At 46.4% G+C, this 17,689-nt stretch overlaps 1 protein-coding gene across 13 annotated transcripts in view; it reads right to left on the bottom strand.

Moving 5' to 3' along the window:
• Nucleotides 1–2,680: 2,680 nt before the first annotated feature.
• The window catches only part of C2CD4C (C2 calcium dependent domain containing 4C), an 84,320-nt gene continuing 69,311 nt past the window's right edge, over nucleotides 2,681–17,689 (bottom strand). For 5 of the 13 annotated variants that reach the window (XM_087952757.1, XM_087952758.1, XM_087952755.1 and 2 more), the window contains one exon: nucleotides 2,681–11,016. In XM_087952757.1, coding sequence (XP_087808883.1) covers nucleotides 9,660–10,964 — 1,305 coding nt within the window. In that variant the 5' untranslated portion in view covers nucleotides 10,965–11,016 and the 3' untranslated portion in view covers nucleotides 2,681–9,659. Of the gene's footprint in view, nucleotides 11,017–11,743; nucleotides 11,816–17,689 lie in introns of all 13 variants that reach the window. The other 8 variants (XR_015746976.1, XR_015746975.1, XR_015746977.1 and 5 more) reach the window with 3 other exon arrangements.

Genomic DNA, 17,689 nt, shown 5'->3' with positions numbered 1-17,689 from the left:
TGGGAGATCCGATTTATGACGGTCACAACTTACAACTCCGATGGGCAGATTCCATTACAGTAATAAGTCGAGGACTACTTGTATTCCTCCGTGTGTGTTTTTTTCTTGGTTCCTTCAGGAAATGGTGTCCCTAGTTCTCTCTCTTCCTGGGACCAATCAGCAACTAATAAAGCAGTTGGAATATTTATGCATATTTCATGAAGTCAGCCCCCAGCTCTGAAGAGCCCCCAGCTCTGAGTAGTAATTATCTGTTAATCCCTTTACAAAGAAAAGTGGGGGGGGGGGTTTGCAACCTTAGCAACTTTTAAGACTTGTGAAGTCCTCAGGTCTTGCACCATCCATCTTTCAAAATTCTCCAAGTGTTGCATTCTTTGAAGTCAGATTCTCTGCTTCTCGTTTTCGGCCTTTCGCAACCTCAGATCTGTCAATCTGCCATGTATTTATCCTGCACTGACACAGCTTAGTTGACAAGAGGTGTGTGTGTGTGTGTGTGTGCATTGGGATGGTGTGAGAGAAACGAGACCAGTATGGTTAATTGGGAGACATATTCTCACCAGCCAATCCTTCACTGAAGCCGAAATAAAATATAAATCAATCATTCAATCGACAGGCATCCATCACCATTCGTCTTGCATTGCTGTGTTGTGCAAATAAGCAGAAAAAAAACAATTCTGTGCATTGAGTGACTTTTTGAAAAGAGATTCTTTTAGCATGTGCGTGTGTTCCCTTTTCACAAAAATATCAACCAATCAATCAGAATAGAGCTGGAAGGGGCCTTGGAGGTTCTCTAGTCTAGCCCCCTGATCAAGCAGGAGATTCTATACCATTTCAGACAAGTGACTGTCCAGTCTCTTCTTAAAAACGTCCAATGTTGGAGCATTCACAACTTCTGGAGGCAAGTTGTTCCACCGATTAATTGTTCTGTCAGGAAATCTTTCCTTAATTCTAGGTTGCTTCTCTCCTTGATTAGTTTCCATCCGTTGTTTCTTGTTTGCCTTCTGGTGCTTTGGAAAATAAATTGACCCCCTCTTCTTTGTGGCAGCCCCTGAAATACTGAAATATTGCTATCCTGTCCCCCCCTAGTCCTCCATTTCTCTAGACTAGCCAAACCCAAATCCTGCAACTGTTCTTTGTATGTTTTAGTCTCCAGGCCTTTAATCATCCTAGTTGATCTTTGCACTCTTTCCAGAGTCTCAACATCTATAGTGTGGCGACCAAAACTGGATGCTGCATTCCAGGTGTGGCCTTAACTAAGGTTTTATAAAGCAGTACTAAAAATACTTCAAGTGATATAGACTCTGTGCCTCTGCTTATACAACCAAGGATTGTAATTAGCATTTTTGGCTACTATTGACTCATATTTAATTGATTGTCCATCCACTAAGACTCCACGGTCCCTCTCACGGTTACTGTTTTGGAGCCGGGTTTCACCTAACCTGTACTTGTACCTTTGGTTTTTCCTGCCTAAGTGTAAAACATGGCTTTTCTCCACCTTCAATTTCATTTTATGGGATAGGGCCCATGGTTCTAGTTACGTTGAACACTCTTCATTGTGAATGAAGGCAAATGTACACGTCCCAGGGATAAATGTTGTAGGATCCAATCTGGGTCGGTCACTGGGACCAGAAGTTTTGTCTTCTGAGCTTTTGGACTTGTGTTGGAGCCGATCATCACGGATCTTCTCTCTGGCAGATTCTGTGCGGTTCTCTGTGTGGTGTTTATACGATGCTTGTTGTATGTGGCTTTTTAGATGTTGATTGAGGTGTGTTGATGCCAGAGGTGGGAATTCCACTAGTTTGGACCGGTTCGAGCAAACCAGATGTTAAATTTACCTCAGGTTTGCCGAACCAGTAGTTGAACCGACCAGCTGGCCCCGCCCACCTCACCCCACCCCTCCACATGGCCTGCTTTGGATGCAGGTAAGGATGCAGGATCCATGCAGAGGCTCAGGGAGGATTAAAAATGGGCTGAACCGGAAATTCTGGAAGTCTGGAAATAGGCCCAAGCTCCGTTTTCAATGGCAGAGGCACTGCGGGCCAGTCCTTTGCTGGTTCCAGGGGTGGCCCCCATGGCAGGGGTGGGATTCAAAAATCCCAGCAACCAGTTCGCTGCCCAGTTGCTGGGTGGGCGTGGCCATGTGGGCGTGGTCTACCGGAACTTCTGGGAGGGCCATTTTTCACCTTCCCCATAGTCCGGAGGCTTCCCTCGGGCCTCTGGGAGGGTGAAAATGGCCTTCCCTGGGCTCTGGAGACCCCCCAGAAGCCGGAAACAGCCCATTTCCGGCCTTTTGGTACTTCTGGAAGGCCCGTTTTTCCCTCTCCCAGAACCTCCACACGGACCCTGCACTTTACCTCCATCGAAAATGGGCTGTGTGAAGACTCCTGGGAGGGCAGGGTGGGGTGGGTGGGGCCAGCTGGTTGATTCAAATACCGGTTAGACAAACCAGATGTAAATTTAACATCCAGTTCGCCCGAACCGGTCCAAACCGGTAGAATCCCACCCACCCCTCCCCGTGGGCCAGATCTAAGCACCCCTCAGGCCAAATCTGGCCACCTGAGTTACGGCATAGAGTACACGCAGACACATTCACACAAAAACACACACACACATACACACACTCACACGCGCTCGCCCCCACAAGAGAAACAGAGAAAGAAGAAAAAAAGGAGAAACAGCTTCATATAGCAAGAAACTTGATTCCAAAACTGTCAGCATCCAGATTACATGGGATCAAAATACAGCAATAAATCGTATCTGGTATATAGATAAATCAGATATCGGATCGATGAGAAGGCTGCTTGTTGACAGAGCAACGGTACAAAAATGCATCGTCTTGTACTTTAGTCTCCAACTAAAATCATGCAGAAAAATAGAAATCGATAGATAAATAATTGACTGATACTTATTCGGGTAGATATCGTAAAACAAAACAAGCAGGTAAATAATACAGTTTGCTCCCTTTCTGAGGGAAAAAAGGGCTCTCCCATCCTGGCATCTGTACACATTTATAATCCTGGAGTCTGAGCGAACACAAAACAACATTTGAAAAGCAAAGATCTCTGTTAACAAGATTAAAGGGGAAAAAAAGAAGGAAGGAAAGAGGATTAAGTCAGATTTTGGCTGCTTTTGAGGTTCGAGGCAGGGGAAAAAAAATGCAGAGATTTCGATTTTCAGTTCTAGAATCTCCCCTTTCTGGCCTCTTCAGCCCCACAAAGATACCAAAAGCTTGTAGAAATGGGTTTATCTTGGGAGGAAGGGAGAAGAGGAGGATAACCTGTATAGATAGTCCTTGAGTTACGACCACAATAATGCCCCAAATTTCCATTGCTAAGCGAGTTTTGTCTCATTTTTATGACCTTTCTTGCCACAGTTTTTAAACGAATCACTGCGGCTGTTAAAGTTAGTAACAGTGGTTGTTAAGTGAACCTGGCTTCCCCGTTGCTTGTCTGAAGGTCGTAAAAGGAGACCGCCTGACCCCGGGGTGCTGCAACCATCATAAATATGAATCAGATTACCGAACGGCCGAATGTTGATCACGTGGCCATGGGGAATGCTGGAACGGTTGCAAGTGCGAAAAACGTTCGTAAGCCCCTTTTTTCAGGGCCGTTGTAACTTCGGACAGCCACTCAATGAAATGGTCACCTAGTTACTATCTTTGAAAACATTTATGGAATGCAGTTGTGGTTTGCAAACTGCCGCACTGTTGGCAACTCTAAAAAGACCATAGAAAGATTTTATGAGTTGACAGTAAGTTGAGAACTACCTGTAGTTGTAGTTCTCTGTACCTGTATATAATGCATCAAAAAAGTTGGAAGTCACTGCTTCTTTTTTTCTTTACTATTTCTTTTATTGACTTCATTTCTTTATTTTAATTTCTATACCACCCATCTCACCAGGTGGGGCTCCAAATTCTCTTTTCTTCTCATCCTCTTTCAAATGGACTTTATTTCTATTTGTATCTGAGCTTAAGAAGTTTTGATAAAAATGATGGAATTTCATTCTCGACAAACGGGACAATGTGGGCGTTGTCTAGGCCTTTAATGCATATATATATATATATATATATATATATATATATATATATATATATATATATATATATATATATATATATATATATGTGTGTGTGTGTGTGTGTGTGTGTGTGTATTTGTGTATTTGTAAACAGCAATGGTTCATGCCCCACATTTCCTAATCGTACCATAACTAACTGTAATGACCTGCTACCTATTGACTTTACAGAAGATAATGTAGAAAAGGCACTACGAAACTAAAACCATCCCTATCTATTGGCCCCGATGGATTATGGGCATACTTTTTAAAAAAGCTCTCCTCTGCCATAGCGGAACCCCTAAGCATTATATATGGGATATTTTTCAGAGCCAGCTCCTTACCAAACCTATGGTCCTTAGCTACGGTCATCCCTATCTTCAAAAAAGGTGACCCCAGCCTGGTTGAAAACTACAGACCAATCTCACTGTGTTGTGTCACGTGCAAAGTCATGGATTCAATCATTAACCAATTCATCACTCTCCACTTAGAGTCAAAAAACCTACACTCCAAAAAACAATTTGGTTTCAGGAAAAAATTGTCCTGCAATCTACAACTCCTACACTGCAAAAACATATGGACTACTCTACTTGACCAGGGTAAAGCTATAGATGCAATTTACATAGACTTCTGCAAAGCCTTTGATTCAGTGGTACACGACAAACTACTGTTAAAACTAAACTCTTACGGCTTTTCCAAATCCCTCCATAAGTGGGTTACTGTGTTCCTGTCGAACAGGCAACAAATAGTAAAATTAGGGAGTGCTATTTCTAACCCTGCTCCAGCTAATAGTGCTCTAAGGCAGCATTTTCTAGAACCCACACTCTTTATATAAATGACCTTTGCGATCACCTTATAAGCAACTGTGTCCTCTTTGCGGATGATGTAAAACTATTCAACACCACTGACAATGCTACTATCCTTCAAAGCGACCTTGATTATGTATCTGAATGGTCAAACATCTGGCAACTCCAAATCTTGACCAACAAATGCCTTGTCCTACACATTGGTAAAAAAAATCAGCACACCACATACCAAATAGGCGGATATGACCTCGTTGATGATCCTCACTCTGTCAAGGACCTTGGAGTTCTCATATCAAATGACCTAAGCGCCAGAGCTCACTGTAACAGCATTGCCAAAAAGGCATTAAGAGTTGTAAATCTAATCTTAGGAAGCTTCTCCTCCAGAAATATCAAATTGCTAACTAGAGCATACAAAACTTTTGCCAGACCAATACTCGAATACAGTTTATCAGTCTGGAATCCACCCTGCATATCAAACATTAATACAATTGAGCGAGTCCAGAAGTATTTCATGAGAAATACTGTTGTTAGTATTATTATTATTATTATTATTATTATTATTATTATTATTATTAATAATATTATTGTGACAGTTGCAGCGTCCCAGAGTCATGTCTGATCCCCTTTTGCGACTTTCTGACAAGCAAAATCAATGGGGAAGCCAGATTCCGCTTAACAACCAGGTTACTAACTGAACAACTGCAGTGATTCCCTTAACCACCAGGGCAAGAAAGGTGGTAAAATGGAGCAAAGCTCAAAAAATGTCTTGTTTAGCAACGTAAGTGTTGGGCTCAATTGTGGTCGTAAGTCGAGGACTACCTGTATTTACACAAAGGAGCAAATCTGAGAACTGGATTAAATAAAAAGTGAATTGGAAGACCCCCCCCCAATAAGGGGATTTAGGAATTTCTCCACAGCACACAAAAACCATTGCCTCAAAAACAGGTATCGATCACAATGTAAGTATATTAATGTACAGTCCTCAGGTTATGACAGCAACGGGGTTGGAATTTCCATCGCTAAGTGATGTCATCATAAAGGGCAATGTTGTGTGACTGCGTTGCTTCACGACAGCAATTCCAGCCCTCCCCTGTTACTGTAATTAAAAGGGGATTGTGGATTATTAAGGGAGGACCTTGTAACTTCCTGCTGGCTTCCAACCAGCAAAGTCAATGGGGAAGCCTGCGGGAAGTCAAAAAGTTCCCAGTCATTTGTAAGCACTCTTGCAGGCAGTTACTGGGTATGTTGCTGGGTGTGCAAGGTTGGCACAGCACAAGCACAGGACCAGCGGTTGCTGCCTGGTGCATGAGGGTGCAAGCATGGCAGGACTGGGGTGGCTCCTTCCAGGTGTGCCAAGGTGCTCAGATGGGGCGTGCTCCTGCAGTCACCATAGCTGGGCCCCTCAGTGCAAAACAAAACCTCTGGCGTGTGAGTGACTTACCAGAGTGTGACCTTCCCTGCTGGCTTCCCCATTGCCTTTTGCTTGTGTGGGAGCCAGCAGGGAACATCACAATAGTCATCACATGACCACAGGAGGCTGCAACCATCATAAGTGTGAGCCAGTTGTCGAATGCCCAAATCATGATCATGTGAGTGCAAGATGTTGGGATAGCCAGAACCTCCAAGGATCACTTTGTTGGGGCCTGTCGGTCACCAGCCCCCTCCAGCAGCCAAATCAGATGTGGAGGCAGCATGGGAGTCGGGATCAGCATCAAGGCAACCTGAGAGTTTTGAGGGGGAAGAGGGAGTGGAACTATCAGAGAGAGAGAGAGAGAGAGAGGCAGAGCTTGGGCCCCCCGTCAGCCCTCCTATGGAGGTCAACAGCCCCCTAGACTGGAGGTGGCTGATGAGGAAGAGGAGGAACAGCTGGGTCCAGTGCATGACGCGCGGATGCACAGAAGGCAGAGGAGAGGAGAGCAGTGGAAATCTATGGGCCGGTCCTCGGGACGGAAGAGCCATCACTGCTAGCGAAGCCACACCCAAGCTCTGGGGATAAAAGGCAGGGGGTGGAGATGGATAGATGTGGCAAACAACTATTCATCTCCTAGACAACCAGACTTGTTAGCTTGCTGTGAGAGAAACTTTTTCCCTGGGGCTGCCGACATTCCTAATAAAGGAATTGGTGATTAACTACAGAGAGTTTGTCATGGGCAGGAACACACTTGTACAATGCAGTCGTAACTTCAAATAGTCACGGAGCAAGTGGTCATTAACTGAGGACTACCCGTATTTCAGATTATGATCCCGATGGTTCTTCTCTTGAGACCGTATCTGGGTATTCATTTATGGGTTGCAAAGTAAGGGTTGCTCAGCTATGTTTGCTCAATGGTTCCTTGACTGTGGGCCTAAGGCCACAATCTACCAGCATCTAAGAACAGCATCTACCTACAATTAGGTATTTACAATGAAGGGAACCGATTCTTGGCACAAGAGATGGTTTTGATTTTGAGCCTTAGGAAAACTGAGCCAAAAGAACTCCCCAAATGTTAATATTAGAAAGGAATCACAACTTGAAGGGAAAAAATTGACTTGTAGAAGGCCTGGAGTTCAATCTTCAGCATTTCCAAAATTTCAACTTGAATGTCCCCGAAGAACAAACTGCAGAGCGCTGTTTTTCAAACTTGACAAATTTAAGATTGCAGACTTCAGTTCCCAGAATTCCTCAGCTTTCATGGCTGGCTGGGAATGCTGGGAATTCAAGACCAGCCATCTTAAAGAATTCTGGCTAGGGAACTCTAGGAATTGAAGTCCAGCCATCTTGAAGCATGCTGGCTGGGGAACTCTGGGAGTTGAAGCCCAGCCATCTTGAAGCATGCTGGCTGGGGAACTCTGGGAGTTGAAGCCCAGCCATCTTAAAGCATTCTGACTGGGGAACTCTGGGAGTTGAAGTCCAGCCATCTTAAAGCATTCTGACTGGGGAACTCTGGGAGTTGAAGTCCAGCCATCTTAAAGCATTCTGACTGGGGCACTCTGGGAGTTGAAGTCCAGCCATCTTAAAGCATTCTGACTGGGGAACTCTGGGAGTTGAAGTCCACCCATCTTAAAGCATTCTGACTGGGGAATTCTGGGAGTTGAAGTCCAGCCATCTTAAAGCATTCTGACTGGGGAATTCTGGGAGTTGAAGTCCAGCCATCTTAAAGCATTCTGACTGGGGAACTCTGGGAGTTGAAGTCCAGCCATCTTAAAGCATTCTGACTGGGGAACTCTGGGAGTTGAAGTCCAGCCATCTTAAAGCATTCTGACTGGGGAATTCTGGGAGTTGAAGTCCAGCCATCTTAAAGCATTCTGACTGGGGAACTCTGGGAGTTGAAGTCCAGCCATCTTAAAGCATTCTGACTGGGGAACTCTGGGAGTTGAAGTCCAGCCATCTTAAAGCATTCTGACTGGGGAACTCTGGGAGTTGAAGTCCAGCCATCTTAAAGCATTCTGACTGGGGAACTCTGGGAGTTGAAGTCCAGCCATCTTAAAGCATTCTGACTGGGGGATTCCGGAAGTTGAGAGCATCCTCCCAGCTGTCAAGTTTGAAAAACACCTCTGTAGAGACTAACATAGATTCTTGCCCCCTTTTGTTTGAATGGAGGGCTGTCTGTCTCAGTAAGGACTCTTGTTTCCTCAGGTTCACACCATCTGAAGTGCAGATTGAAAGACTCCAAACTCTTAAGGCTGGGAGTGATCTGAGTCTCCGAAGACTCCAAAAAAGCAGAACAGTGCAGGATAAGGCAATTCCGTGAGGCTCACCCAGCCCACTTTTAAAATTATCATTATTTATTATTATTATTGAGGATTGTCTCTCAGGCCAGGATTATCAAAGCATTAAAAAATAATAATCATGGCCCCCTCCATATTTTCCTCTTTCCCTTGTTATCCCTCTGTATGTTTTCCTTCATTTTGATCTACTGTCCAGACAGTGCAACATCCATCAGTCCATTTTTATTGGTCTCCGGGTGGAAAGGTCCTATCAGGCATCGCTCCGATTTCTGCAATTTCCCCTGAAGTCAAGCAGAGCAGGGAGGCAAAAAGTCTCTGTCCAATCCCTCAAACCTTGCAAAACAGCCTTTCTGAGACACCTGCTGGACGATCCGCTGGGCTTCAGAAGGGCTTCTGGATCCAGCTCCTTCTCCTTGTCCGCTTCCTTCAGAAAGCACATGTCGACCCGAAGCTCCCAAATCAGAAACGGGGATTTGCACCTATTGGGGAAGTGAAGAGGTTTCCTGGCTGAAGGAAGCACGTGATCACGTCCCTTTCGCTTGAAAGCCGAGTGGGCTGTTTAGATTGCCTTCCCATGGATTGCGACAGAATCGAATGCAACCTGCATGCATCTTCAAGGGATAGATTCTCGGGTTCTCGGGCATGCATTTGTTAGGAAGAGGCTCAAAAGCAGGGTGGAAACCTGGTTTATTCATGCAGCCACCTCCTGCGCTGAGGAAAACCCATTGGGAGGAACCTTCCTGCTTCCCTTCGAATCCCCAGGTCCTCTTCCACTCTACCTCCAACACGGTTAACGGTGAAAGAAGATCGGCTCGCGGTGACCAAGGGACACACCTTGACCCAAGAGGCAAAGAATATCCTGACCATCTAAGAACATAGGGTCACAGGGCAAGCGACTGAGGTTTCATGCAAAAAATGCTGGGATGCCCCCTCCATGGACCTCAAACATGCAACACCCATTTTACGGAAACGTTGACTGACCCTGAAGGAATCTGCGCGAGCAGGCCTCCAACCACCCCGTATCCCCAGTTTGCAGAGCAGGAAAGAAGCTGACTGGGATGAGTGGCAGGCCACAGATACCAGAGAGGGGACGCTTTATAAAAAGGGGAGCAAGGAAGTGAGGGGCAACTCCTTCTCGCCCATCAGAGTGTCCCGCTTGAGACTGCTGCCTTTGTTAACCACTTTGACCTTGAGAGACATTTTCCTCATGTTGCTGAGGCCCAGCCCGTCGAAAAAGAAATCCTCGTTGAAGATGGGGTTGCGGCTGTTCTTGATGATCGTGCTCCGTTGTTTCTGCACCTTGCCGGGGTTTAAATAGAGAGCAACGCAACAGTTGATGCTCCTGACGTCACAGTGCTTGTCGTAGAGGTCTTCGGCGGCCACAACACGCACCCGCAGCCGGGCGTTGGACGGGTTGTACTGGACCACTAAGCGGATGCTGCCTCCTTTGCTAAAACTGAGCACGTGCTCCTTGTGAAATTTGTCTTGGGAGTCCGCAGCGGTGAGGGGCTGTGGTTGCAACCCGCCAATGGCTCCCCCGGTTGGAGGGGTTGCACAGCGCATGCGGCGCTGGGAGCTGGGACTGGTGTCAGCCGAACTGTCATCAGTGGACAGGGAACTGTTGCGAGCCACCGAGTGTTTGAGTTTGATGACCTTAGATTGGCTCTCCTGGCTGAAGATCTTGAGAAGGGACACCGACCTCGACAGCAACGGGGAACCGAAGGGAGAGGACTCCGCGGAGGAGCAGGTGTCGCTCTCCCCTCCACTGAAGTAACGGTAGGGATTCATGAGGGACATACTGATGTCTGAGGGGTTGAGGTGAGCGCTCTCTCCATTGGTCTTGCTCCCTCCTGAGGTGGACTTCCGTTGAGAACTGGGCGAGGAGGACTGGGATGGGCACAGGCTGGTGTGCTCGCTGTGGAAAAGAGATTCCTTACGGCGCGTGTGAGGACTTTCCATCAGCGTCGCAAAGCCGTACGAGGTCTGCGCTTTGGGGACATACGGCAGCGACATGGCTGTCTGGGACTGTGGGTCTGCGTTGGTACTGTAGTCCTCCTCAGACATCCACTCATCTGCGCTCTCGATCTGGATGATGTGTCGACTGGCAGCTTTCAAAAGATTCTTGCTCTCCGAGACAGCCTTCACGGGCAAACGAGGGCTCCGCGGGGTTTTGCGGGCAGATAAATTCTGCTCGGAGGCCGAAGTGCCCAGATTGGGTTTGGTGTTCCCATCCTCTGCCTCAGGAGGCACCGTTGGCAACTTGGGAGGAATGAAAAAATCCGGGATTTTATCCGGCGTCAGGACGTTGCTGTACAATGGTCCTTTGGACTTATCTGCTGAGTCATTAGCGCGAGAACCGCTATTGTCCACTGAGCCCCGGATTTTCTCTAAAAGCCACATTCTGAGTCTGTTTCTTCTACTGGTTCAGGAGGAGACCGACAACAGCAAATGCCTGGAAGATAAAAGAAAAGAAAACCAGAGTGAGTTTCTTACCTTACCACTTGTACAGAATGGTCTTTTAATTTGCAGATTAGCTACTGCTGAGCAGAGAAATAATCTCCTTTTTTTTCGTGGAGGAAAAGAGCATCGGCTTTTGAAATTTCTTTCCAAGAAGAAGAGAAAATTTCAGGGGTGGGACATAGCTTTTTAAAACTTACTTCTTGATAAGCATGTTAGGTGGTGGGCAAATCACACGATTCAGGCAATTCAAATGAATATAAAGATTTATACTCTCTACAAAAACCTGAGCTACTAAAGGTCAAGGGAAATGTGTGGGAATTAAAAAGGCATTCAAAGTGGCTGGACTTAAGATTTCTTGCAGGCACAGGGACTCATGACTGATGACGCGTTTGACTCTTCCCTTGGGCTCAACTTGGCCATCTCTTTGCATAGCAATAGCACTTAAACTTATGTATCACTTTATAGTGCTTTACAGCCCTCTCTAAACGGATACAGGGGTCAGTATATTGCCCCCCAACAATCTGGGTCCTCATTTCACCAACCAATCAAACTCTTGGCTCTGGGCAGAGTTTGCCTTCAATACTGCATTCTAACCATACGGGCCACCACAGTGATGCATGCAGTGGTAGGCTGCAACCAGTTAAACAACCGGTTCTGTGAGCGCACGTTTCGTGCGCGCAGCATTCAATAAAACGCCCATTTGAACCTCTCCGGCTCACCTTCTAGCCTTCCCCGGTATAAGTAGAACAGCTGAGGCACAGTAATCCACTTTGCCACACGAATCAACTGAGCTGCGGAAGAAGGAAATGTAAGCCAGGATACGGCAGGGCGGGTGAGCAGGGGCCAACTGATCATCATTCGTATCGGTTCACTAGAACCGGTGTGAACTGGCAGCAGCCCACCACTGGACCTATGATGACGCAGCCAGGGCCTGCATGTTCTATTTCTCATTGTAGCATCATTTCTCCACAGGCCTGTAAGTTCCCAGAATTCCCATATTCCCATTCAGTGCCCATGGAAGTCTTCCCAGTAGAGTTGGTTTCTTTTATGCACAGCACTCCTCAGGTGTTTTCTGTGGGAAAACACCTGAAGAACAAGGACCACCCAATTGGATGTTTTTAAAAAAGAGACTGGACAGCCATAGGTCTAAAATGGTACAGGGCCATGATGGTGAACCTATGGCAGGCATGCCAGAGGTGGCAGGCAGAGCCCTCTCTCTGGGCACGCGAGCTGTCACCCCAGCTCAGGTCTCTGCCATACCTGCGCGGGGTGCAGGGCGCATGCGCAAGGAAGGGCACACACACACAAGGGTCACATGTGCATGCATGCGGGTTGCACGTACATGTATGGGTCGCCGGGGGTCACTCACGCCTGCGTGGGGGCGCGTATGTGTTGCATTTTGAGGACGCGTGTGCTTGCGCATTGGGCACTAGGTGCCAAAAAAGGTTAGCCATCCCTGGTATAGGGTTTCCTGCCTGAGCAGAGGGCTGGACTAGAAGACCTCCAAGGTTCCCTTCCAACTCTGTTATTCTTATTCTGACTTGTTTTGCCCGCAAACTCGATGGAGATCACAAGAACGTAATCCTACCACTCTGCGCTGCACGGATGGGACCCCCACTTGGAATACTGCATCCAGTTCTGGTCAACACGATCCAGAAAAGATACTGAGGCCCCGAGATGTGCAATGAAGAGCCACAAAGATGATAAAGGGTCTGGAGCATAAAATGCATGATGATTGGTTAAGGGAATGAGGTATTCGTACAGGGCTGTTAAACTGGATTTCAAGGGCCAAATCAGCACTGTAGTTCTGTTCTGCAGGCTGGCCTGGGGCAGTGGGAGAGATGGGATCGACACCTCCTGCAGCACTCTGCCAGCCAAAATGGGGCAGGGAGGGCACACACAGCTCCCCTACACCCTATTCTCAGCCTGGACAGCCTCCTGCACCAGTCTGCCAGACAAAAGGGATCGCATGGGGTGCCAACTCAAAAAATATTTCTCTGGTCTTTTGGAGTTGCGAGCAGAAAGGGAGTGGGGGAGCAGTGTAGCAGCTTGCAAAACTGAACCTGCACTCCATAAATGTTTTCACAGATAGTTTCTAGGCGACCGAAGTTTCTGCCGCGCAAAATTCTAACTGGAGAGCATGACTGATGACTCTGGGCTATGGATGTGTCCCATTGGAGGATATGAATTATGATACACCCAGGGAGTGCGAGAAAACCAGGGTCAAGGGTGACAATGAGTGATGTGTCTCAGAGTCAGCTACACTCGGGTAGCACTGGCATGTTTACTCCTAATAAATCTTCTTTGAAGCTTTGAAAATCCAGCTAGAGACTCATGATTTAAATGGAGGTAACTACCAGAGCCCTGACACAGGGCCTGCGTGATCCCCTATGCCCCATTTTGGCCGACAGAGGCACTGCAGGCCAGTCCTTTGCTATTTCCAGGCCAAATTTAAGCACCTTTGAGTTTGACACCCCTGCATTAGTATGATGAAGAGAAGGCTCTTCGTAGAGTCAATGATAACAGTCTTCCAATACAGGCAAGTCCTCGAGCTATGGCCACAATTGAGCCCAAAATGTGGGTTGCTAAGCGAAACATTGGTTGTGAATTTTGCCCCATTTTACAACCTTCCTTGCCGCCGTTGTGAAGTGCATCACAGCAGTTGTTAAATTAGAACCACGGTTGTTGAGTGAATCCGACTTCCAACCATTGACTGGTCAGAAGTTCACAAAAGCTGGTGACATGACTCCAGGACCACTGAAACCATCATAAAAGTGAGTCAGTTGGCAAGCATCAGCATTGTGATCACGTGACCAAAATGGGGATGCTGCAATGGTCATAAGTATGAAAAAAAAAAAAAACAGCCCCAAGTCACTCTTTTCAGTGCCGTTGCAATTTTGAACAGTCACTAAGCGAATGGTTGTAAGTCAAGGACTATCCATACAGATTCCACTTATGACTGGTTGCTTAGTGACCATTCAAAGTTACGACAGACCTACCTTGGGGCTACTTACAACCTAGATTCAGAGTTCCAACAGTGGGGGGGAGGCCCTAGAGGTCATGGGCATAAGATGAAATTCAGCCAGTTCTGACCAGTTCTGGAGAACCAGTAGTGGAAATTTTGAGTAGTTCGGAGAACCAGCAAATACCATATCTGATTGGCCCCACCCCATCTATTTTCTGCCTCCCATTGAGTCCCAACTGATCGGCTGGGTCTCCTTTGATTGCCCTGCACAGGAGAACGGAGCTGGAAAGCAGGTTATTGGGGTGGGGAGAGAATAGGGATTTTGCAGTATCCTTTCCCCATGACCACCAAGCCACACCCACACAACCGGTAGTAAAAAAAAAATTGAATCCCACCACTGATCAAGGGATCAAACTTTGGGTGTTTGGAAACACGGCCACATAGATTTGTAGCATCCCATGGTTAAGTGACCACATTTTATGACAGTTTTGCTGAAAACCGGCAAAACCACGCCCATAATAATGAACCACCGATTTGCTTAATGACTACAGCATTCCCTTAATGACCAGGATGTCAGCCTTGGAAGCTATTTTGTACTTGGAAGCTTCAAGGCTGCCACATTCAGTGCCTGAGGGAATTTGGGAGGGGGGATTTCATAGAGAGGTAGAAGATTAGACACAACAACATTCCTTTCTCAGACAGTCAAGGACAAGCTGCCCTGCAACCTGGAGGGGAGTGTCTGGAGGAATGTCTCCAGTTGGGGCAAAGATTTGATTGGGCCATGTGATGGAATGATGGATGCAGGGGAGGGATCTTTGAATTTCTATTGGAAGGGAAAAACATAGAACTCTCAGATTTGGGTTTTCCCAGATGTGACAATATGACAACTCTAATAAAATGGAACTTTGAGGAATTGTTTGTCTCGAAGTTTATTGGTTCGGAGTTTGTTAGTTGGAACACTGGCACAGGGTTTTATTTAACAGCAGCAGTGATTCACTTAACAACTGCCATGAAGAAGGCTGTCATGCCCCTGTTAGAATCTGACTCTGAGGGAGAGGAGGAACAGCTGAGAGGGAGTGCGAGTGTGGCTCCGGAGGTTGTAGAGGAAACTGGGGAACGGCACAGGCCGGCTGGGCATTCAGAGGAAGACCCAGGCCCATCTCCTCTTCATAAGGGAGAAACATGAATGGCGTGGTCTACGGGGGAGGAAAGGGCCTTGATCCCCTCATGGGCTGCAGCTGTGAAGACTGTTTAAAAGGACAAACTGCCCATGGGCCAGTGCTGGGAGCAAAGGATGAAAATATTCCTAGTTTGTGAGTTCTTATCTGAGTTCTGGCGTCATTCCCAGTTGTGTGTATTTCGATATCTGTGGATGTCTTCAAGCCCTTATCCTGCCTTGTCTCATTAATTTCTTCAGTGTGGTTAGTGTCGTTGTTTTTTCTATTTATAATTTATATATATATATATATATTGAATTTGCATGGACTTTCTTCCTTTTCGCAACTGTTTGTGGGGGAGTTTTTCTCCAGTCAATGATAATTGGATCTTTGAAGCCAAGTTGAAGGGATTAAATCACCTGTTTTTGTGACTTTGTTGCTTTTGTCTCCCACCCTGGGTCATCACAAAGGTCATGAAATCAGATTGGGGGTGTGACCACTCCATTTTATGACTATCTTGAATTAGGGCCGTGATTGGCAGGTTTCATTATGGTCATACATTGAGGACTTGAAAGCCTGCCACAGGGAAGAGAATGTCACTTTATTCTCCACAGCACCTGAGGACATCACAAGAAGCAGGGGTGGAAGTTTGTCAGAAGCAACGTGGAAATAAGAAGGAATTTCCTGATGGTGGAAACTACAGTAATCCTTGACTTACAGCAGTTTGCTCAGTGATTGTTCAAAGTTACAACGGCACTGAAAATGGACTTATGTCCATTTTTCACACTTAATGACCATTGCAATACCCCCCTGATCACGTGATCAAAATACAGGTGCTTGGCAACTGACTCACATTTATGACAGTTGCACTGTCCCGGATTTACGTGATCCCCTTTTGCGACCTTCTGACAAGCAAAGTCAGCAGGGAAGCCAGATTCACTTAACAACCGTGTTACCAACTTAACGGCTGCAGGGATTCACTGAACAAAGGCGGGAAGAAAAGTTGTAAAAATTGGTCAAAAAAACCTCACTTAATAGTTTTCTCACTTAGCAACTTACATTTTGGGCTTCACGGTGGTCGTAAGTTGAGGACTATTTCTGTTAAGTAGTTAAGTTGACGACTACTTGTGCTAATAATGGATGGAATTTCAGAGAAAGACCCAGGCCCATCCCCTCTTCATCCTAGGGCACGCAGGGAAGAGCGGATAAGGGAGAAATCTGAATGGTGTGGTCTATGGGGGAGGAAAGGGCCTTGATCCCCTTCATGAGCTGCAGCTGTGAGGACTGTTTAAAAGGACAAACTGCGCAAAAAAAGGACAAACTCAACCTGGAAATGAGAAATTTTCTGACAGTGAGAACAATCAGCCAATGGAACAGAAGTTGGCCTCGGAAGTTGTGGGAGTTTCATCACTTGAGACTTTCAAGAAGAGACTGGACTGCCCTCTGTCAGAAATGGTCTAGGGTCTCCTGCTTGGGCGGAGGTTGGACTAGATGACCTACAAGGTCCCTTCCAACTCTGTTAATCTATAATCTATGTGTAAAATGTGGATGCTCCATCCCTGGAGGTTTTCCAGAAAAGATTGGACAATCATTTTTTTCCGGGATGGTATTAGGCCTCCTGCCTTGGACAGGGTGGGTTGGACTAGATGACCTCCAAAGGACCCTCCGGCTCCGTGATTCTATGTGAATCCCCCAAAAATGCATTAGCTCTAAAGTTAAACCTCTCATCCTTCAATGATACAGGAGCTTCTGTCTGCGCATGATGTTAAGTCTCCCCAAATTACATAACAGAACATCTGATTCTAAGTGATGAACACAGCCAAGCTGGCATGCTAATAATGCACTCCTGGAGGCAAAACACCAGTTGAAAAACAGCAGGCCTTTGGATGGCTCCACATAGAACTCTCAGGCGCACGAGAGGAAGCTCAGATGTTGCTTCAGCAATGTTTGGAAATAAACTTGAGAGTTTCCCTGGCAGGTTCACCCAACGCACGTAATCAGATCAGGGACAACTGCAAGTTTATACAACATAGTCAGCTGGGCTAGGATTGAGCTAATTTTTTTTCTTAAGCGCATCTTTAGCAAATCCAGTTTGATCATGGTCTAGAGCAAGGGTCTTCAAACTTGACAGCTTGAAGACTGTGGACTTCAACTCCCAGAATTCCTGAGCTAACATGACTGGAGGAGGAATTCTGGGAGTTGAAGTCCGCAAGTCTTAAAGCTGTCAAGTTTGAAGGCCCCTGGTCTAACATGGGGGGCTTTCAACATCGGCCATTTTAAGACTTGTGGCCTTCAACTCCGAGAATTCCTGAGCTAACATGACTGGAGGAGGAATTCTGGGAGTTGAAGTCCACAAGTCTTCAAGCTGTCAAGTTTGAAGAGCCCTGCTTTAGAGTGTTGGGCAAATCCCCTAAAATGGATTAATTCAGAGTTTATTTATTTGTATCTTGCCTTTATTATTTTTACAAATAAATCAAGGCAGTGAACATATTCAACACATATCTTCCTCCTCCTATTTTCCTCACAACGACCCTGTGGAGGTG

The sequence above is a fragment of the Notechis scutatus genome, chromosome 1, assembly GCF_049901735.1.
Source record: "Notechis scutatus isolate UNSWTSFEM ecotype Mainland chromosome 1, rNotScu1.2, whole genome shotgun sequence".
Taxonomy (NCBI): Eukaryota; Metazoa; Chordata; class Lepidosauria; order Squamata; family Elapidae; genus Notechis; species Notechis scutatus.
Note: the sequence above shows the minus strand (reverse complement) of the source record. Positions and strands in the feature narration are given on the sequence as shown.